This window comes from Oryctolagus cuniculus, chromosome 16, assembly GCF_051225735.1.
Source record: "Oryctolagus cuniculus isolate XC-2025 breed Fujian yellow rabbit chromosome 16, ASM5122573v1, whole genome shotgun sequence".
Taxonomy (NCBI): Eukaryota; Metazoa; Chordata; class Mammalia; order Lagomorpha; family Leporidae; genus Oryctolagus; species Oryctolagus cuniculus.
The window spans coordinates 7313140-7331720 of NC_142882.1; the positions used below are offsets into that span (position 1 = coordinate 7313140).

The following is an 18581-nucleotide window of genomic DNA, read 5'->3' on the forward strand; positions in this document are numbered from 1 at the left end:
ATAAACATTAGGGTGCAGACTGCTTTTTTGTTTGCCAACTTAAATTCCTTTGGGTAAATTCCAAGGAGTGGGATGGCTGGGTTGAACGGTAGGGCTATATTCAGGTTTCTGAGATATCTCCAGACTGACTTCCATAGTGGCTTGACCAGTTTGCATTCCCACCAACAGTGGGTTAGTGTCCCTTTTTCCCCACATCCTCGCCAGCCTCTGTTGTTGGTAGATTTCCGCATGTGAGCCATTCTAACCGGGGTTAGTGAAACCGCACTGTGGTTTTGATTTGCATTTCCCTGATTGCTAGTGACCTTGAACATTTTTTCATTGTCTGTTGGCCATTTGGATTTCCTCTTTTGAATAATGTTTATTGAGGTCCTTGGCCCATCTCTTAAGTGGGTTGTTTGTTTTGCTTTTGTGGAGTTTCTTGATTTCTTTGTAGATTCTGGTTATCAACCCTTTATCTGTTGCATAGTTTGCAAATATATTTTCCCATTCTGTCGGTTGTCTCTTCACTGTCCTGACTGTTTCTTTTGCAGTACAGAAACTTCTCAATTTTATGCGATCCCAAATGTTAATTTTGGCTTTGACTGCCTGTGCTTTTGGGGACTTTTCCAAGAAGTCTTTGACAGTACCTATATCTTGAAGGGTTTATCCAATGCTCTCTAATAATTTGATGGTGTCATTCGTAGATTTAAGTCTTTAATCCATGTTGAGTGAATTTTTGTGTATGTGTAAGGTAGGGGTCTTGCTTCATGCTTCTGCACTTGGAAATCCAGTTTCCCCAGCACCATTTATTAAATAGACTGTCCTTGCTCCAGGAATTGGTTTTAGATCCTTGATCAAATATTAGTTGGCTGTAGATGTTTGGGTTGATTTCTGGTGTTTCAATTCTGTTCCATCGGTCTATCCATCTGTTTCTGTACCAGTACCATGCTGTTTTGATTACAACTTCCCTGTAGTATGTCTTGAAATCTGGTATTGTGATGCCTCCGGCTTTGTTTTTGTTGTACAAGATTGCTTTAGCTATTCGAGGCCTCTTGTGCCTCCATATAAATTTCAGCACCATTTTTTCCAGATCTGAGAAGAAGGTCTTCGGTATCTTGATTGGTATTGCATTGATTCTATAAATTGCTTTTGGGAGAATGGACATTTTGATGATATTGATTCTTCCAATCCATGAGCATGGAAGATTTTTCCATTTCTTGGTATCCTCTTCTATTTCTTTCTTTAAGGTTTTGTAATTTTTATCGTAGAGATCTTGAACATCCTTGGTTAAGTTTATTCCAAGGTATTTGACTGTTTTTGTAGCTATTGTGAATGGAATTGATCTTAGAAGTTCTTTCTCAGCCATGGCATTGTCTGTGTATACAAAAGCTGTTGATTTTTGTGCATTGATTTTATACCCTGCTACTTTGCCAAACTCTTCTATGAGTTCCAATAGTCTCTTAGTAGAGTTCTTTGGGTCCCCTAAATAAAGAATCATATCATCTGCAAAGAGGAATAGTTTGAGTTCTCCCTTCCCAATTTGTATCCCTTTAATTTCTTTTTCTTGGCTAATAGTTCTGGCTAGAACTTCCAGAACTATATTGAATAGCAGTGGTGAGAGTGGGCATCCCTGTCTGGTGCTAGATCTCAGTGGAAATGCTTCCAGCTTTTCCCCATTCAATAGGATGTTGGCTGTGGGTTTTTCATAGATTGCTTTGATTGTATTGAGGAATGTTCCTTTCATATCGAGTTCGCTTATAGTTTTCATCATGAAAGAGTGTTGTATTTTATCAAATGCTTTCTCGGCATCTATTGAGATAATCATATGGTTTTTCTTCTGCAGTCTGTTAATGTGGTGTATCACATTAATTGTTTTGCACACATTAAACCATCACTGCATACCAGGGATAATTCCCACTTGGTCTGGGTGGATGATCTTTCTGATGTGTTTTTGCATTCTATTGGCAAGAATTTTATTGAGGATTTTTGTGTCTATGTTCATCAGGGATATTGTTCTGTAATTCTCTTTCAATGCTGCATCTTTTTCCGGCTTAGGAATTAAGGTGATGCTGGCTTCATAGAAAGAATTTGGGAGGATTCCCTCTTCTTCGATTGTTCTGAATAGTTTGAGAAGAATTGGAGTTAGTTCTTCTTTAAATGTGTGGTAGAATTCAGCAGTGAATCCATCTGGTCCTGGGCTTTTCTTTGTTGGGAGGGCCTTTATTACTGTTTCAATTTCTGTCTCAGTTCTGGGTCTGTTCAGGTTTTTGATGTCTTCCTGGTTCAATTTAGGTAGGTTGCATGTGTCCAGGAATCTATCCATTTCTGATAGGTTTCCCTGTTTGCTGGCATACAAGTCCTTGTAGTATTTTCTGATGATTCTTTTTATTTCTGTGGTGTCTGTTGTTATGTTTCCTTTTTCATCTCTGATTTTATTGATTTGGGTCTTTTCTCTTCTTTTTTTTTTAGTTAGTTGGGCCAATGGGGTGTCAATTTTGTTTATTTTTTCAAAAAACCAGCTCCTTGTTTGGCTGATTTTTTGTAATGTTTTTTGGATTCAATCCTGTTGATTTCTTCTCTGATTTTAATTATTTCTCTTCTCCTACTAGATTTGGGTCTGGTTTGCTGTAGGTTTTATAGATCCTTGAGGTGAATTGAAAGCTCATCTATTTGGTGCCTTTCCAATTTCTTGATGTAGGCACCTATTGATATAAACGTTCCTCTTAACACTGCTTTCCTGCGTCCCATAAGTTTTGGTATGTTGTGCTGTTATCCTCATTTACTTTCAGAAAATTTTTGATTTCTCTTTTGATTTCTTCTATGACCCATTGTTCATTCAGGAGCATGCTGTTCAATCTCCATGTGTTTGTGTATGCACTAGGGATTCCTGAGTTGCTAATTTCCAACTTCATTCCTTTATGGTCTGAGAAGCTGCATGGTAGGGTTCTAATTCTTTTGAATTTGCTGAGACTTGCTTTATGGCCTAGTATGTGGTCAATCCTAGAGAAGGTTCCATGTACTGCTGAGAAGAATGTAAAATCTTTAGCTGTAGGATTGAAAGTTCTGTAGATATCTGTTAGATCCATTTGGGCTATAGTGTTGTGTAAATCTACTGTTTCCTTGTTGATCTTCTGTCTGGATGATCTGTCTATTTCTGAGAGTGGAGTATTGAAGTCCCCCAGGACTATTGTATTGGGGTCTAAGTCTCCCTTTAATTCCCTTAACAAATCTTTTAGATAAACTGGTGCCCTGTAGTTAGGTGCATATACATTGATAATTGTTATATCTTCCTGTTGAATTGATCCCTTAATCATTATATAGTGTCCCTCTTTGTCTCTCTTAACAGTTTTTGTGGTAAAGTTTAGGTTGTCCGATATTAAGATGGCTACGCCTGCTCTTTTTTCATTTCTGTTGGCATGGTATATCTTTTTCCAGCCTTTCACTTTCAGTCTGTATGCATCTTTGTTGGAAAGATGTGTTTCTTGTAAGCTGCAAATAGATGGGTTTTGTTCCTTAACCCAATCAGCCAATCTGTGTCTTTTAACTGGACAGTTCAGGCCATTCACGTTCAATGTGACTAATGATAAGTGGTAACTTTGCCCTGCCATTTGCCAAAGATAAGTTCTAATATATGCTTTGAATTCCCTGTGATCTTTTGCTGTGAGGTTTCCTTCCTTTACCTTCTTTCATGTTAATTACCATGTTTCTGTTTTTCTGTGTGTATCTTTAAGCATCTTTTGCAGGGCTGGACGATTGGCGACAAATTCTTTCAATTTCTGTTTGCTATGAAAAGTCTTTATTTCACCTTCATTCACAAATGATAGCTTTGCAGGATATAATATTCTGGGCTGGCAGTTTTTCTCTCTTAGTACCTGGGCTATATCTCGCCATTCCCTCCTAGCTTGTAGGGTTTCTGATGAGAAGTCAGCTTTGAATCTGATTGGAGATCCTCTGAGAGTAATCTGACGTTTCTCTCTTGCACATTTTAGGATCTTTTCTTTATGTTTCACTGTGGTAAGTTTAATTACCACGTGTCGTGGTGAGGATCTCTTTTAGTCGTGTTTATTAGGGGTTCTGTGAGCTTCCTGTACTAGGATTTCTCTGTCCTTCTCCAAACCTGGGAAATTTTCTGCTAATATCTCACTAAAAAGGCCTTCTAATACTTTCTCCCTCTCCATGCCTTCAGGAACTCCTAGAACCCGAATGTTGGTTTTTTTAATAGTATCCTGAAGATTCCTGACAATATGTTTTAGATTTCTAATTTCCTCTTCTTTTCTTTGGTCTGACTGTATCCTTTCCTGTTCTCTGTCTTCTAAGTCCGATATTCTCTCTTCTGCTTCACCCATTCTCTTTGTAAGGCTCTCTATTGTGTTTTTCATTTGATCTATTGAATTCTTCACTTCATTATGATTTCTCATCACTATCACAGTTTCTTGTTGTACTAGTTGTTTCATTTTGATTCCTCCTTAAGATTTCATTTTCACGAGAGAGATTTTCTATCTTGTCCATTAAGGATTTCTGTAGTTCAAGAATTTGTTTTTGAGAACTTCTTAATGTTCTTATCAATTTTTTGAGATCTGCTTCTTGCATTTCTTCTATCTCATCATCTTCATAATCTTGAATTGGGGTGTCTTTTTCATTTGGGGACATCATGGTGACTTCCTTGTTTTTATTACCTCGGTTTTTGCATTTGTTATTTGGCAAATTGGAGATATTTGGTTTCTTCACTGTGGTGCTTTTTCTTATTATACAATGACTCTAGATTAAGTGGACTGACTGTTTTTGATGGAGCCTTAGAGGCTTGAGATGGATGTGGTCTGAGAGCTCTGTTTGGTGTGCCAAAGGTGACACTCCCAGGTTAGGCATTGCAAATCTCTCTCTCTCTCTTTCTTTCTTTTTTTGATTCAAAAGGGAAGTAATTCCGCACATCTGAAGGAAGTTGGAGGTAGTGAGCAGGCAAATGATATACCCACAGGAGCCAGAGATGGGAAGCTCTTTCCCAAGGACCACACAGGGAATCTGTTCTGCCCTCAGAGTGGGCTCAAATTCTCCTTCAGTCTCCCACTGGGTCGCCAAAGTTACGGAATTGTAGGGTCTCTGGAGAGTGCTCACGTGAATTCCTGTGTGTTCTCTCCCCCACCGTCTCTTTTTTCACAGTCTCAGCTCAGTAGCACCACAAATTTACTAGGTCCTAATCTCCTGTTAATTCGCCCCACCCACAGTCAGGTTTTTCTGCTAGGCTCAGGGCCGGTGCAGACCTGAGATCACTCTGCTTATGACGTATGTCCAAGATGGTGCCTGCTCTTTGTCTTGCTTCCCCTTGAGAGGTGAGCGGAGAGAGAGAAACCCGTGTCCGTACCAGTCACCTTTTTTTTCTCTCTCTCTCTCTTCCACTTAGCCTGGTGAACTTCCCCCTGCCCCGGGGGTTGTTCCCTCTAGTCTCCTCCTTCCGTTTGCCTGCCGGTGTCTCGGGCCTTTGAGGTTCAGCTCACCTCGCATTCCAGCGCTGGTGTGTTGAGTCTGCCGCTGGTGTCCCGAACTTTGGGCTCCCACACTCTCCACTCAGGTCCACTGTGAATCACGCATTCCAGAAGAGTTTCTTCTGCTGTTTCCTCCCCTACTCTTCCTTGAACCTGCACTATCTCCATTTTTATTAAACTGTCTCTCCCCGGACTATCAGTGTGCTCCCTTCCTATTCCACCATCTTGCCTCCTCCCCTCATTTGAGGAATGAGCAATAAATGGAAGGGCTCTTTCTGACTTGCAAATAAACAAAATTAAGTATACAGACCTTTTCTTAACGTGTGTTGCTCACTTCTAAATGATTTCCCTTTTCACAGTAAAATGCCTAACTGTCCTCTTTAGTAACAATGCATGTTTTGCTCTCCATGTCCACTGCTGAGCTCCAAGTACTGGTAGCTCACCAGTCATGCTGACTGGCCAATGTTCAAGTACTCATCTCCCATTCTCTTTTGGTGGGTCTACTGGAAATAAAGGAGAGTATCTACAGTAATTAATATCTTACTGTTGCTCTTGCTGTCCACCTGCAGGCCTGAAGGATGACCACCTGAATACACACTGTGAAGTTTTGGATGTAGTTTCCAAACTTCAGTCACTTTGCAGCTGAGGGACTCTGTCCTCATCAATCACCTGAGAGCCTGCAGTAGAAAGTCCTGGAGCAGGTACGCTTTCTTCCAGAAACACGGGGAGCGAAGCGGTGAGTGCGGGGAAGAGAGTCCCCACAGGAGGACAATGAAGAGGGAAGAAGCAGCAGGAGGCAGGCTCAGGGTGAGCACATGGAAACTGCCTGGGATCACACGTGCAGAGCAGGAGATGCAGTAAATGCCAGAGAAGGAGCAGCACAGCCCCCAGGGCTGACCCTGATCAGGGAATGAACTCCCTCTGGTCCAACTCAGAGCCCCAGGGACTGGCTGTAACTCCTTTCCTTTTCTCACTGTCTTCACCAGTTAGAGAGATGTAGCAAGCTCTCTGCATATTCTCATATTGAAAACATCTAAGAAAGTGGGTAGGTAAGTCATAAAAAATTGTATTACCCCCCAGAAAAACTCATCAAATATGATCATGCTACAGAGCAGTATTTCAATTTCTGTATATTTGCACAAAAATTCATTCTATAGGATTGGGGTTGATAATAATCATGGTTGGAGTCTTCCCCCTAAGGGTCCTCGTGCCCTTTGAACAGGTTTCCATCCAAGAACTACCAGTATCTTCTGGCTCTGGTATTTACCACTGAGGACAGAAGCTGGAACCCCTCTCTTTTGCCCAACATGACTCTGAGATTTGATCACTGTCATGTCATGCACAGTGACCTAAGGACAAAGGAGAGTGTCCTCATCTGATTTCAGGGCTAGACAAAGACATCCCACACTATCACTGAAGGAGAGTGAGACCTCTACTGTAGCAGTACTCTCATGGACAAGAATTGCAGCCCATATTGGGATACTCCTGGAACTCTACAAATTTCAGGAGAAGAGATTGTGTAAGAAGGGAAGAGAGAGGGGCCAGCACCGTGGCTCTCTTGGTTAATCCTCTGCCTGCAGTGCTAGCATCCCATGTGGGTGATAAGTTCTAGTCCTGGTTGCTCCTCTTCCAGTCCAGCTCTCTGCTTTGCCCTGTAGGGCAGGGGAGGATAGCCCAAATGCTTGGGCCCCTGACCCTGCCTGGGAGACCATGAGGAAGCACCTGGCTCCTGGCTTCAGATCAGTGAAGCTCTGGCTGTAGTGGCCATTTAGGGGATAAACCAATGGAAGGAGACTTTTTGCTCTGTCTCTCACTGTCTAACTCTATCTGTCAACTTTAAAAAAAATTAAAAAAAAGAAGGGGAGAGAGAAAACCGACATTCATTTGGGTGACCTTCTCAGGTGCATAAAGAGGTGAAAAATGGAGATTTTCTTTATCCAAAGTTATAATTTGAAGAGGAAGTACTCAGAGATTGGAGTAGCCATACTTTCAGTGTTCTTAGAGAGGAGGAAATGGAAAAGGAGAAAGGGAAGTTTCCTGAAGGTCTGTGTTAGAAGAGTTGTGATCTACAAAGCTCTAAAACCATGGGGGATTATTAGGATGAACACTAGTTAAATTCATTGTGCCAATAGCTGGCTCTCCCAAGTCCTTGGATTTTGTATTTGTAGCAAATGGCAGAACAGGCTTTGGAATGTTCTAAATTGCATGGGCCATGATTAAGGAAAACTGATTTTCAAAGGAAACTATTATTTATTATACAAATCACTCTTGGTGAGTTTTTGCACATGGGCCAAAATGGTTCTTTAAATTAGCACATCATTATATGATTCCCTGAACAATGTCAACATGAACATGACTTTGCACAAGGTCATGGGATTGAAAATAACTCAGCTGAGGTCTATGTGGTCAGCAGAGGCAGGATATCTAAGTGTGGACAATGGTGGAGCACAAGGCTTGGCATTTATAACTGTTAAGCCTCTTCCTTATCAAACCTGGGCATCAGCTCCCATCCCACATCAGGAAACTAACTCCAATTCAGAGCCTCAAAAAGGAGAATCATGAATGCAGAACATTTAGAAGACATCAGAATCACTTACTGGGGGGGATTCAAAAGGCACTGCACCTAGTGCAGCTGAATGATTGTCATCTAATTTTCTATGGAAATCTGAAAAGTATGTTAATATAAATAATTACTATTGGTAGCAGTTTTAAAACCAAATAGGTCTTATTTTCTGACTCTTTCCTCCATATCTGCGTGCAGACAGACTTGCAGACACTGACACAAAACTTCCTCAAGGAGAGAACACAGGTGCCCCTTGTATCTCAAGTGTTCTGCGTGTTGTGATGAACAGTCTATTTCAAGTTGATGGATAGTTCATACTCACTGTGTTTCTAAAAGGAAGAGGCATCTTTCAATTGTTGGGCACAAAATTTTATGTGTTTCCAACAAATCACATTGTAAACTTGACTTTTCAAGTATCTTTTTTTTGAAGATTTATTTTATTAATTTGAAAGACAGATTTACACAGAGAGGTAGAGACAGAGAAAGAGATCTTCCATCCACTGGTTCACTCTCCAGGTGGCCACAACATCCCAAGTTGCACTGATCTGAAACCAGGAGCCAGGAATTTCTTTCAGGTCTCCCACATGAGTGCAGGAGCCTAAGGACTTGGGCCATCTTCTACTGCTTTCCCAGGCCATAGCAAAGAGCTGGATTGGAAGAGGAGCTTCCCAGACTTGAACAAGTGACCATATGGAATGCTGGCACTTCAGGCCAGGGCTTTAACCTGCTGCTCCACAGCACTGACCCTCAAGTATCTTTTTATTATCTATGTTACCATCTAGTGAGGTATGTTGAAAATTCTCCTTCTAAGCAAAAATGTATTTTCTGATCTGTATTCTTCCTCTTCTCTTCTATGTCATTCTTCCATTTTCCTCTGATTCCTCTGTCCTTTTCATCTCCTCCTCATCCTCTGCTCTATAAAGCTGTATATGATCTCTGCCAAACAGGCTTCTGCTGACAGTTTGAAAGTGGAAATGATATATAATTCCATCCTTTATATCTTCAAACAGGGAGTCAGTAATAAGATATGCTGACACTGGGAAATGTAACAGGTGGGGGTTTAATGTCTAAAGCAGTTATTTTAGATTTAATGTTGTTTGATTCTGCTGTCATCAACAATGGTCTATTTGTCTTTCACGTGTCTAATGAGGCTGCTTTATACAGTCCTTCTTGCATGATTTTTCACCTGTGAAGTACATGTATACTTATCACTATCATTTTCTGCACTTAAGAACTGTGATGGTTTCTCCTGGTCATGGGATGATCACATGTTGCGTGACGTCATGTTTTTCTCCATACTCAGACTTTATCTGCAGTTCTCACATTAATTTGCTCCAGTTTGATGGAGAGCTCCACACAAATCTTTTCCTACTGTGATGGCTCTTGGCCATGAAAAAAATGCTCAAGTGTTTGCAATCCACTGCCTTTCTTCCTAGGGTTTTCTCTCCTCCAGAAAATTCAGCAAAGTAATCCAAATTATACTGTTTGAAAGAACCTGATGTTTTATGGTAGCTATCCCCATGTTTTCTTTGAGAAGAAAGAGAAGGAAATGTTTTAAAAGAGGAAGAAGGGAAATCCAAAAACACAAGGAAGCAGAATTGGGCAGAGGCTCCAACTCACCACAGGTGGATCTGAAAGCCAAGGCCACCCCCAGGTCTACTATACAGACATCCCAGAGTGTGTCCCAACAGTCTCCTTGTTTCAGTAAGTTCTCAAGGTGATTCTGAGTGTTGAAAAAACAAGGAAACAAATTAACTTCCTCTTCAAACGTTAGAGTCTCCATGAGGTAAGACTTCCTGTTTCAGAATAAATGAATTCCACAATATACTGCACAACTGAAGAGGTAAATTTCCAGCCCAAGGGAGACAAGGTGCACTGGAATTATTTTACATTACAGGATTACTAGGTTTCATCAAAACAGTGGGGAAGAAACTGGAAGGATTCTCCCTACTCATGATACCTCAGGGGAACTCTCACACTCACTCATCCCTCTCCTCCCCAGGTCTCACAACTTGGGGCAGAGCCTGGGAGGGCCTGTTGAGCTGCAGAGCAGTGAGGAGCCGACAGGGGGCAGTGGCATGAACACACTTTGCTCCTCTGCAGCTTGGCCCTGGGAGTCATGCACATGAAGCTCCACATCCTCATATTCTGCACCAAAGAAGGAAGTGGGGTGGGGCCTCTTCTCATTCCCCATGCCTCATGACCCATATTCCTGTACAGGACATGGTTCCTGCCTCTGTCCTCTCATGAGAAACCTGTGCTCACAGTGCTGAGGCTCCTGACTTTGCCTGCAGATCAGTGTGAGAGTACTCATTATGGCTGATGTGTGGATCTCTGTGAACATCAGGTTTCACTCTAGAGGAGCTGGCCTGAGAGGTTCCACAAGAAAGAGTCCTTGGGACCACACCCAGCCCCCTTAGGTGCATTCACTGCAGTCTTGCAGGCAAGGACAAATCCATCCTCTGCCAAGGGCACCCTCAAGTGCCTGAGGGTGGTATTGACCCTGACTGAAAGGAAGGGAGACCTGGGCATTAAGAGGAGCTCCAAGTCAAGAGTTGGTGAACTGAAACATCCAAGAATAATGTAAGGGATCTCCGTGGGAACACCAGATGGCCCTGCAGAAATAAAATGTGAGTGAAAAAAAGTTCCAAAGACTATTTGAATAGGAGTTCCCTCTGAGCAATGGGATTGCAGTTGGTTTTCTTTTCTCCTTTATAAATACTTAGATCTATTTGCCTTAAGGATACTATTGAATAATGAGAACAGCCCAGTTTCACGTTAACTGCCATGCCAATGTGTATCATGCTAACCAAGTAAACAAGCCTATCATGCAATAGACAACTCATGAAATGCAAGTAAGCAAAGAATATACTATTCAGATAATACATAAACATATGTTCTAGCTATGAATGATAGAAATTATAATCAGAGATGTCATTGCCACATTAAGCCAGGACTTGGTTTTTGCATGCAACAATAAAAATTTCAGTTCCAGTGATCTTGCCTTTACACACACACATACACACACAATTGTTTTAAAATGCAAGGACTCAGTTACCAATTGACATGGATATTAGAAGATGCATATGCTATTGGCTATTAACACACATTTGAGTATGACTCAGGAAGTCTTTCTATGTTCTTAGACAACCACATAAAGTTATGATATCTCCCATGTAAGTGCTTCTCAGACTATAGGAGCTGAAGTCACTGTTGGAATGTTTGGGGAGAAATAAGTAATTCTATGAGGAACTTACTACTGTGTTTGAGATGATGGGGACATTTAAGATGGCTCAATTAGGGAAATGGCTCTCAAAAGGTGGTTGGAATCAGCATGATCTGGTTCTTCTCCACTTACCTTTTAAGAATAATGGAAATTGGAGCAGGGATGTGGTGTAGTATGTGAACTTTCCACCTTGAGTGCTGGCATCCCACATGTCGATGGCTCCAAGCCCTGGCCTCTCCACATCTGATCCAGTTCCCTCTAAGACCAAAAAGAACTCAACAACAACAAAATAAACATCCAGTTAAGAAATGGGAAATGATATCAACATGATTTTTCAAAAAGAAATTGAAATGGCCAAAGACGCTTGAAAAATGCTCAAGATCACTAGCCTTCAGGGTAATGAAACCAAAACCACAATCAGGTTTCACCTCACCTGTCAGAATGGCTCTCATATAGACATCAACTAACAGCTTTTGCTGGAGAGGATTTGGGGAAAAAGGTACCCTAAGCCACAGGTGGTCGGAATGTAAACTGATGTAGTCATTGTGGAAGACAATATGGAAACCTTGAGAACTGAACATAAATCTTCCATATGTCCCACAAACTGACTCCTTAGAATTTACCCAAACAAAATGAAATCAGCATGAAGAAGGGTCATCTGTATCCCCATGTTTATTGCAGCTCAATTCAAAATGGCTAAGATATGAAATCAACCCAGATATCAACTGATGACTGCACAAAGGAACCATGATTAGATACTCTAATAATATTAATCAGCAGTAAAAAAAAAAAGAAATCCTGTCTTGTGCAACAAAGTGTAATGAATTGGAGTGAAATTGATAATTTGCAAGCCCATGTTTACTTATAGCCTTTGTATCCATTTTTTGTGGAATAGTGTTGGTTTCTTCACACCATATGTAGAACATGTTACATATGGTAGGGTTAATTTCATGAGTATAAACTAGAAAATAGTTCCTTGCAGGGCCAGCACCATGGCTCACTTGGTTAATCCTCTGCCTGCAGCAATGGCATCCCATATGGGTGCCAGGTTCTAGTCCCAGTTGCTCCTCTTCCAGTCTAGCTCTCTGCTGTGGCCCAGGAGTGCAGTGGAGGATGGCCCAAGTGCTTGGGCCTCCGCAACCACATGGGAGGCCAGGAAGAAGCACCTGGCCCCTGGCTTTGGATCGGTGCAGTGCCAGCCATAGCAGTTATTTGGGGAGTGAGCCAATGGAAGGAAGATCTCTCTCTCTCTCTCTCTCTCTCTCTCTCTCTCTCTCTCTTTCTCTCTCTCTCACTGTCTATAACTCTACCTGTCGAATAAAAAAAAAAGAAAATAGTTCCTTGCAAAAATTAAGAGTGGGAAAAGAGAGGGGGGGGAAGCGAGAGATTGTTGACACAAGGGAGTGTTATGTGGGAGGCATCGCTATGTTCCTACATCTGTATATATGTAATTCATGAGACTTGTACACCTCAACAAAAATTTGAAATATAAACATATTGAGTAACTTACAAACAATGAAATATATTTTTAAAATACAAATGAACCAACAAAATATAAGTAATTCTTGAACAATGCAGATAGGATGAGGGGCATTTCTACACAGATAAATATATGACCAGAGGGCATTACAAAGAATGCTAATCAGCAATATGCATGGTTAAACTATTCCACACCAGAAGGAGCCACCACTTCACATTTACTCCATGGCTCAAATAAATTTCAAAATTTTCAAAGCGATGGAGAAGCCATAGGGAATTTGGAACCTTGAAACCATGATAGTGAGAAAGTTACAACACATACGGTACAGAAGACAGTTGTCACCTCCTTAGCAAATTCAACATAAAATTCATTTATGACCAAAATGTTCCACACCTAATAGTACATTCAAAAATTATAAAATACATAAAAATCTTTGTACATCAGTGCTTGTCTCCACACAGCCAAGGTTGGAAACAATGCACAAGTGAGTATATGGTTAATTGGAAACACAAAACACAATGAATTACTACAAGGAATTATCAGTTTGTCATGAAAAATGTAGATACCTGCAATAATGTGGATGCCCCCTGAAAATGCCACGCAAAATGAAAGGTCACCTAAAACCACAGAATCCAATACTTAATTTATAAAAAACCCACAGTAGCATAAATCTATGGAAACAGAAATGGATTGGTGGTTGGGTGACTGGCAAGAGAAGGAACTGACAGTAACTGTAAATGGATAAGGAATTTGATTTGTAGTGACAAAAAATATTTTAAAATATGACATAGATGATTGTCACACAAAAGAGTGAAATGTCTAAATGAAATTAGTTTAGTTTAAACTGTTACTTTGTTGAATTCTTTTTTCCTCAAGATTAATGGCCATTTTCTTATGTTTGGTATTGGCAAAAGTAAATTTAAAGCCAAAATTAACAATAAAAAGAAACGAACAGGTGAAAAGAAGTTTGCAGAATCCTTCTACCAACATATAATTAAAACTTGGTGTGTGATTATCACATCATTTTAGATCAATATGAAATTATATATAATTAAAATGATTTAACCTGTCTAATGGTTGCACTGAAAATATGCATTCTATATTATAAAGTCCACTTTAATAAAGACTCTAATGAAGGAAAACAGTAAACAAACATGTAACTCATTTTATTAAAATAAGAATATTACAGTGTTGACTAGCTGACAATGCAAATAAAGAAATAAAATTTTCAAGGAGAGCCTTTATCTGAGATGGGTTTGTGTTTGTGAACATAAAACCCAGGCTAAGACATTTGTACACAGTGCTATTTTGAAGAAGAGAGGAGGAATGGGGCCAGCATGGGGTGTAGTGGATATAACCATCACCTGTAACCCTGACATCCCATGTGGGTGCCAGTTCATGTCCTGGCAGCTCCACTTGCAATCCAGCTCCCTGTTGATGATCAAGAGAAAGCAGTGGAAGATGGCCTACATCTTTCCAGCCCTGACACTCACATGGACACCTGAATTAAAATCCTTGCTTTGGCATGAACTATCACTATGCCACTGTAGATACCTTTAGAGTCTATCACCAGATGGAAGGTTTCTCCCACTCTCCCTTTCTTTTCTGTGGATTGGTCCTTCAGAACAAAAACATTTGAAGAGAAGTATAAATTGCTCATAAGGAGGTCACATGCTGCAAGTTATTTTATAACATCAGAATGCAAGGTTGGTTTCATAAATCTTGGTTTCTAACCATTGAAAACTGTGAGAGCCTTAAGAGCTACTCTTCAAAACATCTGTTTCCTTGGAAACTATTCTATCCCTTAATCCTTTCAAAGCATTCTTCTCAGGTCTTAGGAGAATAATGTAGCACTTGGGAACAAAGATGCAGCCCAGGAGCCCTGCACTGGAGCACAAGATGGAGAAGACCTCCACAGCCACCATGACCTTCCCCTTGGTGCTGTGGTAGACAGGCAGGAAGGTCACCCAGACACTGCAAAACACCAGCATGCTGAATGTCAGGAACTTGGCTTCATTGAAGGTGTCAGGCAGATTCCTGGCTAGGAAAGCCACAGTGAAGCTCAGCAGGGCCAAGGTACCCAGGTAGCCCAGGACACAGTAGAAAGCAGTGACAGAGCCCTTGTTGCACACCAGGATGATGTGGCCATGCTCAGAGTGTGCATCTGTGTCAATAAAGGGAGGAGAAGTCCCAAGCCAGAAGCCACAGAGAGCCAATTGGATCAGGGAGCAGATGGGGATAATGGAGTTAGGTGCCCCTGATATCAGCCACTGTGTCATCCTTCTCCCTGGGGCAGTGACCTTGAAGGCCAGAAGCACAGTGATAGTTTTGGCCAGGACAGTGGAAACAGCCAATGTGAACACCACTCCAAATGTGGTCTGCTGGAGGACACAGGTGGCTGTGTTGGGACGACCAATGAATAGTAAGGAGCAGAGGAAGCAGAAGATGAGGGCGATGAGCAGGATGTAGCTGAGACAACGATTGTTGGCCTTGACTATGGGAGTGTCTCGGTGCTTCACAAAGACCCCAAGAACCACAGTGGTGAGGACAGAGAAGCACAGAGCTGTGAAGACCAGGGTCATTCCTAATGGTTCATCATAAGCCAGGAAGGCCACAGCTTTGTTTAGGCAGCGGTCTTGCTCTGTGCTGGCATATTGATGATCCAGACACTTCACACACTGGTGCATATCTGGTGAAAAATGTAGAATAATGTTATCCAAAGTTCAGCTATTTCTAATTTACAAGGTCCTTCTTGAACACGCTTGTTTATTTTTATTTTATTTTTTTTGACTGTTGTTTAATATAAATTTCTAAAGTACAACTTTTGGATTATAGTGGCTTTTCCCCCATAACCTCCCTCCCACCCACAATGATCACATCTCCCACTCCCTCTGCCATCATATCCTTCTTTATTCATTTTCAATGATCTTTATATACAGAAGACCAATTTAGTATAGTTTAGGCACATAGTCCTTATTTGATTTTGAAGACAGCACACAAAAATGACATCTAGGACATTATTGGCCATCATTCATGCCCATCTCCCTCATGTTATCCAGAGTTAATACTTCACCTGCCTAAGTCCCTTCCATACTGATGAGTACATGCTGTTTTTCTCCTAACAAAGTCCTAAGGCCTAGTCCCTGAGTCTACTCATGGTGATTTAAAAACATACCTTAACTTGTGTCTTGTTTGCACCAAAAAATTCCTTCTTAATGGTTTCTTCAGATTAGGAAGTGGTGATCAAGGTGCCAGAGGATTCCATGGTGGTGAGGGCTACTCTGCCCTTATACATGGTGCATTCTTGCTGCATCCTCACTTTGAACAAGAGCAAGTAGCAGCCCTTGTTTTTTTTAATTTTTAATTTTTTATTTAACAAATGCATTTTTTCATAGAAAGAACTTTAGGAACATAGTGGTTCTTTCCCCTAAGCTCACTCTCCCACCCCAACTCCCATCCCACCTTCCTCTCCCTCTCACAATCCTTGTCATTATGGTTCATTGTTAGTTTGATTTTATATGCAGAGGACCAACTCCATATTAAGCCAAGATTTCAACAATTTGTATCAATGCAGACACACACCATATACAGTTTGGGGGAAAATTTGCAGTTGATTCTCATAGTACACCTCATTAGGGACGGAGGTCCTACATGGGGAGTAAGTGCACAGTGACTTCTGTTGTTCCTTTAGCAATTAACACTCTTATGTATGACATCACTGATCACCCGAGGGTCTTACCATGCATTGTAAAAGCTATGGAAGCCTTTTGTGAACATAGACTAAGTCAACATTTTGACATGACCATAAGCAAAGTGGATGCTCTCTCTGCCCTTCAGAGAAGAGAATATTTTTCTTAGATGACTGTTTCTTTCCATTAAGGACTCATAGAGATCCTCAGCGTGGGCTATTTTTTGCCAGATTCTTGGTTTTCCATGCCTGTAATGAGCCCTTGTTTTAATGGTGCTATTCACTCTGTACTCTCATAGCCTCATCAACCACCCAAGGGCTCAAGTCTGTTTTCAATAAGTATTTGTTTATTTATTTATTTATTTGTAATTTACTTGAAACACTTAGTTCCAAAACAGTAGGAGAATAGGAGGGAGGAAGAGGGAGAAGGACAGGAGGATAGGCATAGAAGGGAGACAGGAAGAGATGGAAAAAGAGAAAGGGAGAGATCTACCTGATGATTTAGACCCCAGATGGCAGGAATAGCTGGAACTGAGCCACTTTGAAGCCAGAAACTGGGAACTTCTTCTGGGTCTCCTATGTGGGTGTGGGCTCAGAAACTTGGGCCATCTTATGCTGCTTTCCCAAGCATCAGCAGAGAGCTGGACTGGAAGTGAAACAGCTGGGACTGGAAGTGGTGCCCAGTTGGGATGCTAGCATCACAGCCAGAGGCTTAACCTACTATGCCACAGTACCAGCCCCAGGTTCCTACTCTTAGTAAAATGGACTGGGTGATTTACTTTGTGAATTTTGGGTGCACAGAAAGCACACAACCATCTCACTAAAGCACATTTCTCTTAGATAGCGTCTGTATTAAGTCATTCTAGGTGCAAGCACTGATTGAGAGAACACCATCAGCAGGAAGGTTTTCAAGTTCCAGAGAAACACAGAAGAGATGTACACTTGATACCAGCTGGATTAGTTGCCACCCTTGAGCATGTTTCCATCAAGGAACACACTAGGATGCTGCCTGTAATCAAAGTCAGTCTGTAGTTCACCTTGAACCCTACTGGCATATTTCTACTTTCTTGCCATTTTATCCTTGAACATGAATTTTCTCTCCAGGTCTGTCAGTATTCTCTTCTTTTCTATATATTACCCCATTGTTGTCTGATGTCTAAACTTGCAGATATCTGCCAATATTTAGTTAGTCATACCTTTGGATATTTCATACTTTTGAGACATTACATGTGCCGTCTTTCATAGCTTCATTTTCCATAACTGGTCAGCAAAAATAACTGTTCTGTGTGTTTAATCTTGTATTCCAGCTCTACTTAACTCAATTATTGATTCACTAACCTCATTACAGCATCCCAGTATCAGCTGAAAACAATGCCACTTGTATATCTTCCTTTTTAGTAAGTTGCATGTCTTTCTTTTTCGATAATATGCACAGATCAGTCTCCTGGTAATTTCCTGCAGAAGTTACATTCTTTTTTCAACTTTGTATCCAATCTTCAGCCATAAGTTCCATGTTTTTTAGCATTCTAAAACACTCTTTAGGATTGAAAACTGATCCTTCTTTTTGGTGTTTTTGAGTTTTTTCTTCTTTGTTTACAATTCTTAGATCCCTTAGATTTTATTAAATGCCTTTCTTCAGTTATGCTAATTCTTCTTACTATTTTCTCAGGGATTATAAACTGAATTACGTTGCATGCAATGCTTGGGGCATGATGTAACCTATTTAAAAATACTTTTGGATTTACCATGTTCGATATTTCAAATGTGTGAATTTATTTCAACAACAGTGTCTTACAATTTCATTTTGCACAACTATCTGGCAATATTTGATCAAACAAGTTAAGATGTTGCTGTAGAAGAAACAGAATTTTTGCACTTACCTGTTCTCTACAGGAATTCAGACAAGATTTCCTTTGCTATGTGAATGTTTGGTAAAAGCCGTCTGATAATTTTTTATCACAATAAAAGTATTGGGAATTATTTTAATAACTGTGAGGATATTTGGATTTTTCAAATATTTCTCAATATATTTCATAATATTTTTACCTGGAAATTTCTGAATTCCTTCAATATTCTTCAATGTATCACCATTAAATAATTAATATGTTCTAATATTAGTATTTTATATATCTGAAGAGACTGCCTCAGCTAATCTTGTTTTTTGT

General features: G+C 40.6%; 1 protein-coding gene across 1 annotated transcript in view; it reads right to left on the reverse strand.

Moving 5' to 3' along the window:
- Nucleotides 1–14482: 14482 nt before the first annotated feature.
- The window catches only part of LOC149121442 (vomeronasal type-2 receptor 116-like), a 38671-nt gene continuing 34572 nt past the window's right edge, over nucleotides 14483–18581 (reverse strand). The window contains exon 7 of the mRNA XM_089316334.1: nucleotides 14483–15417. Within this exon, the coding sequence (XP_089172460.1) occupies nucleotides 14483–15417 (935 nt within the window). The remainder of the gene's footprint in view (nucleotides 15418–18581) is intronic.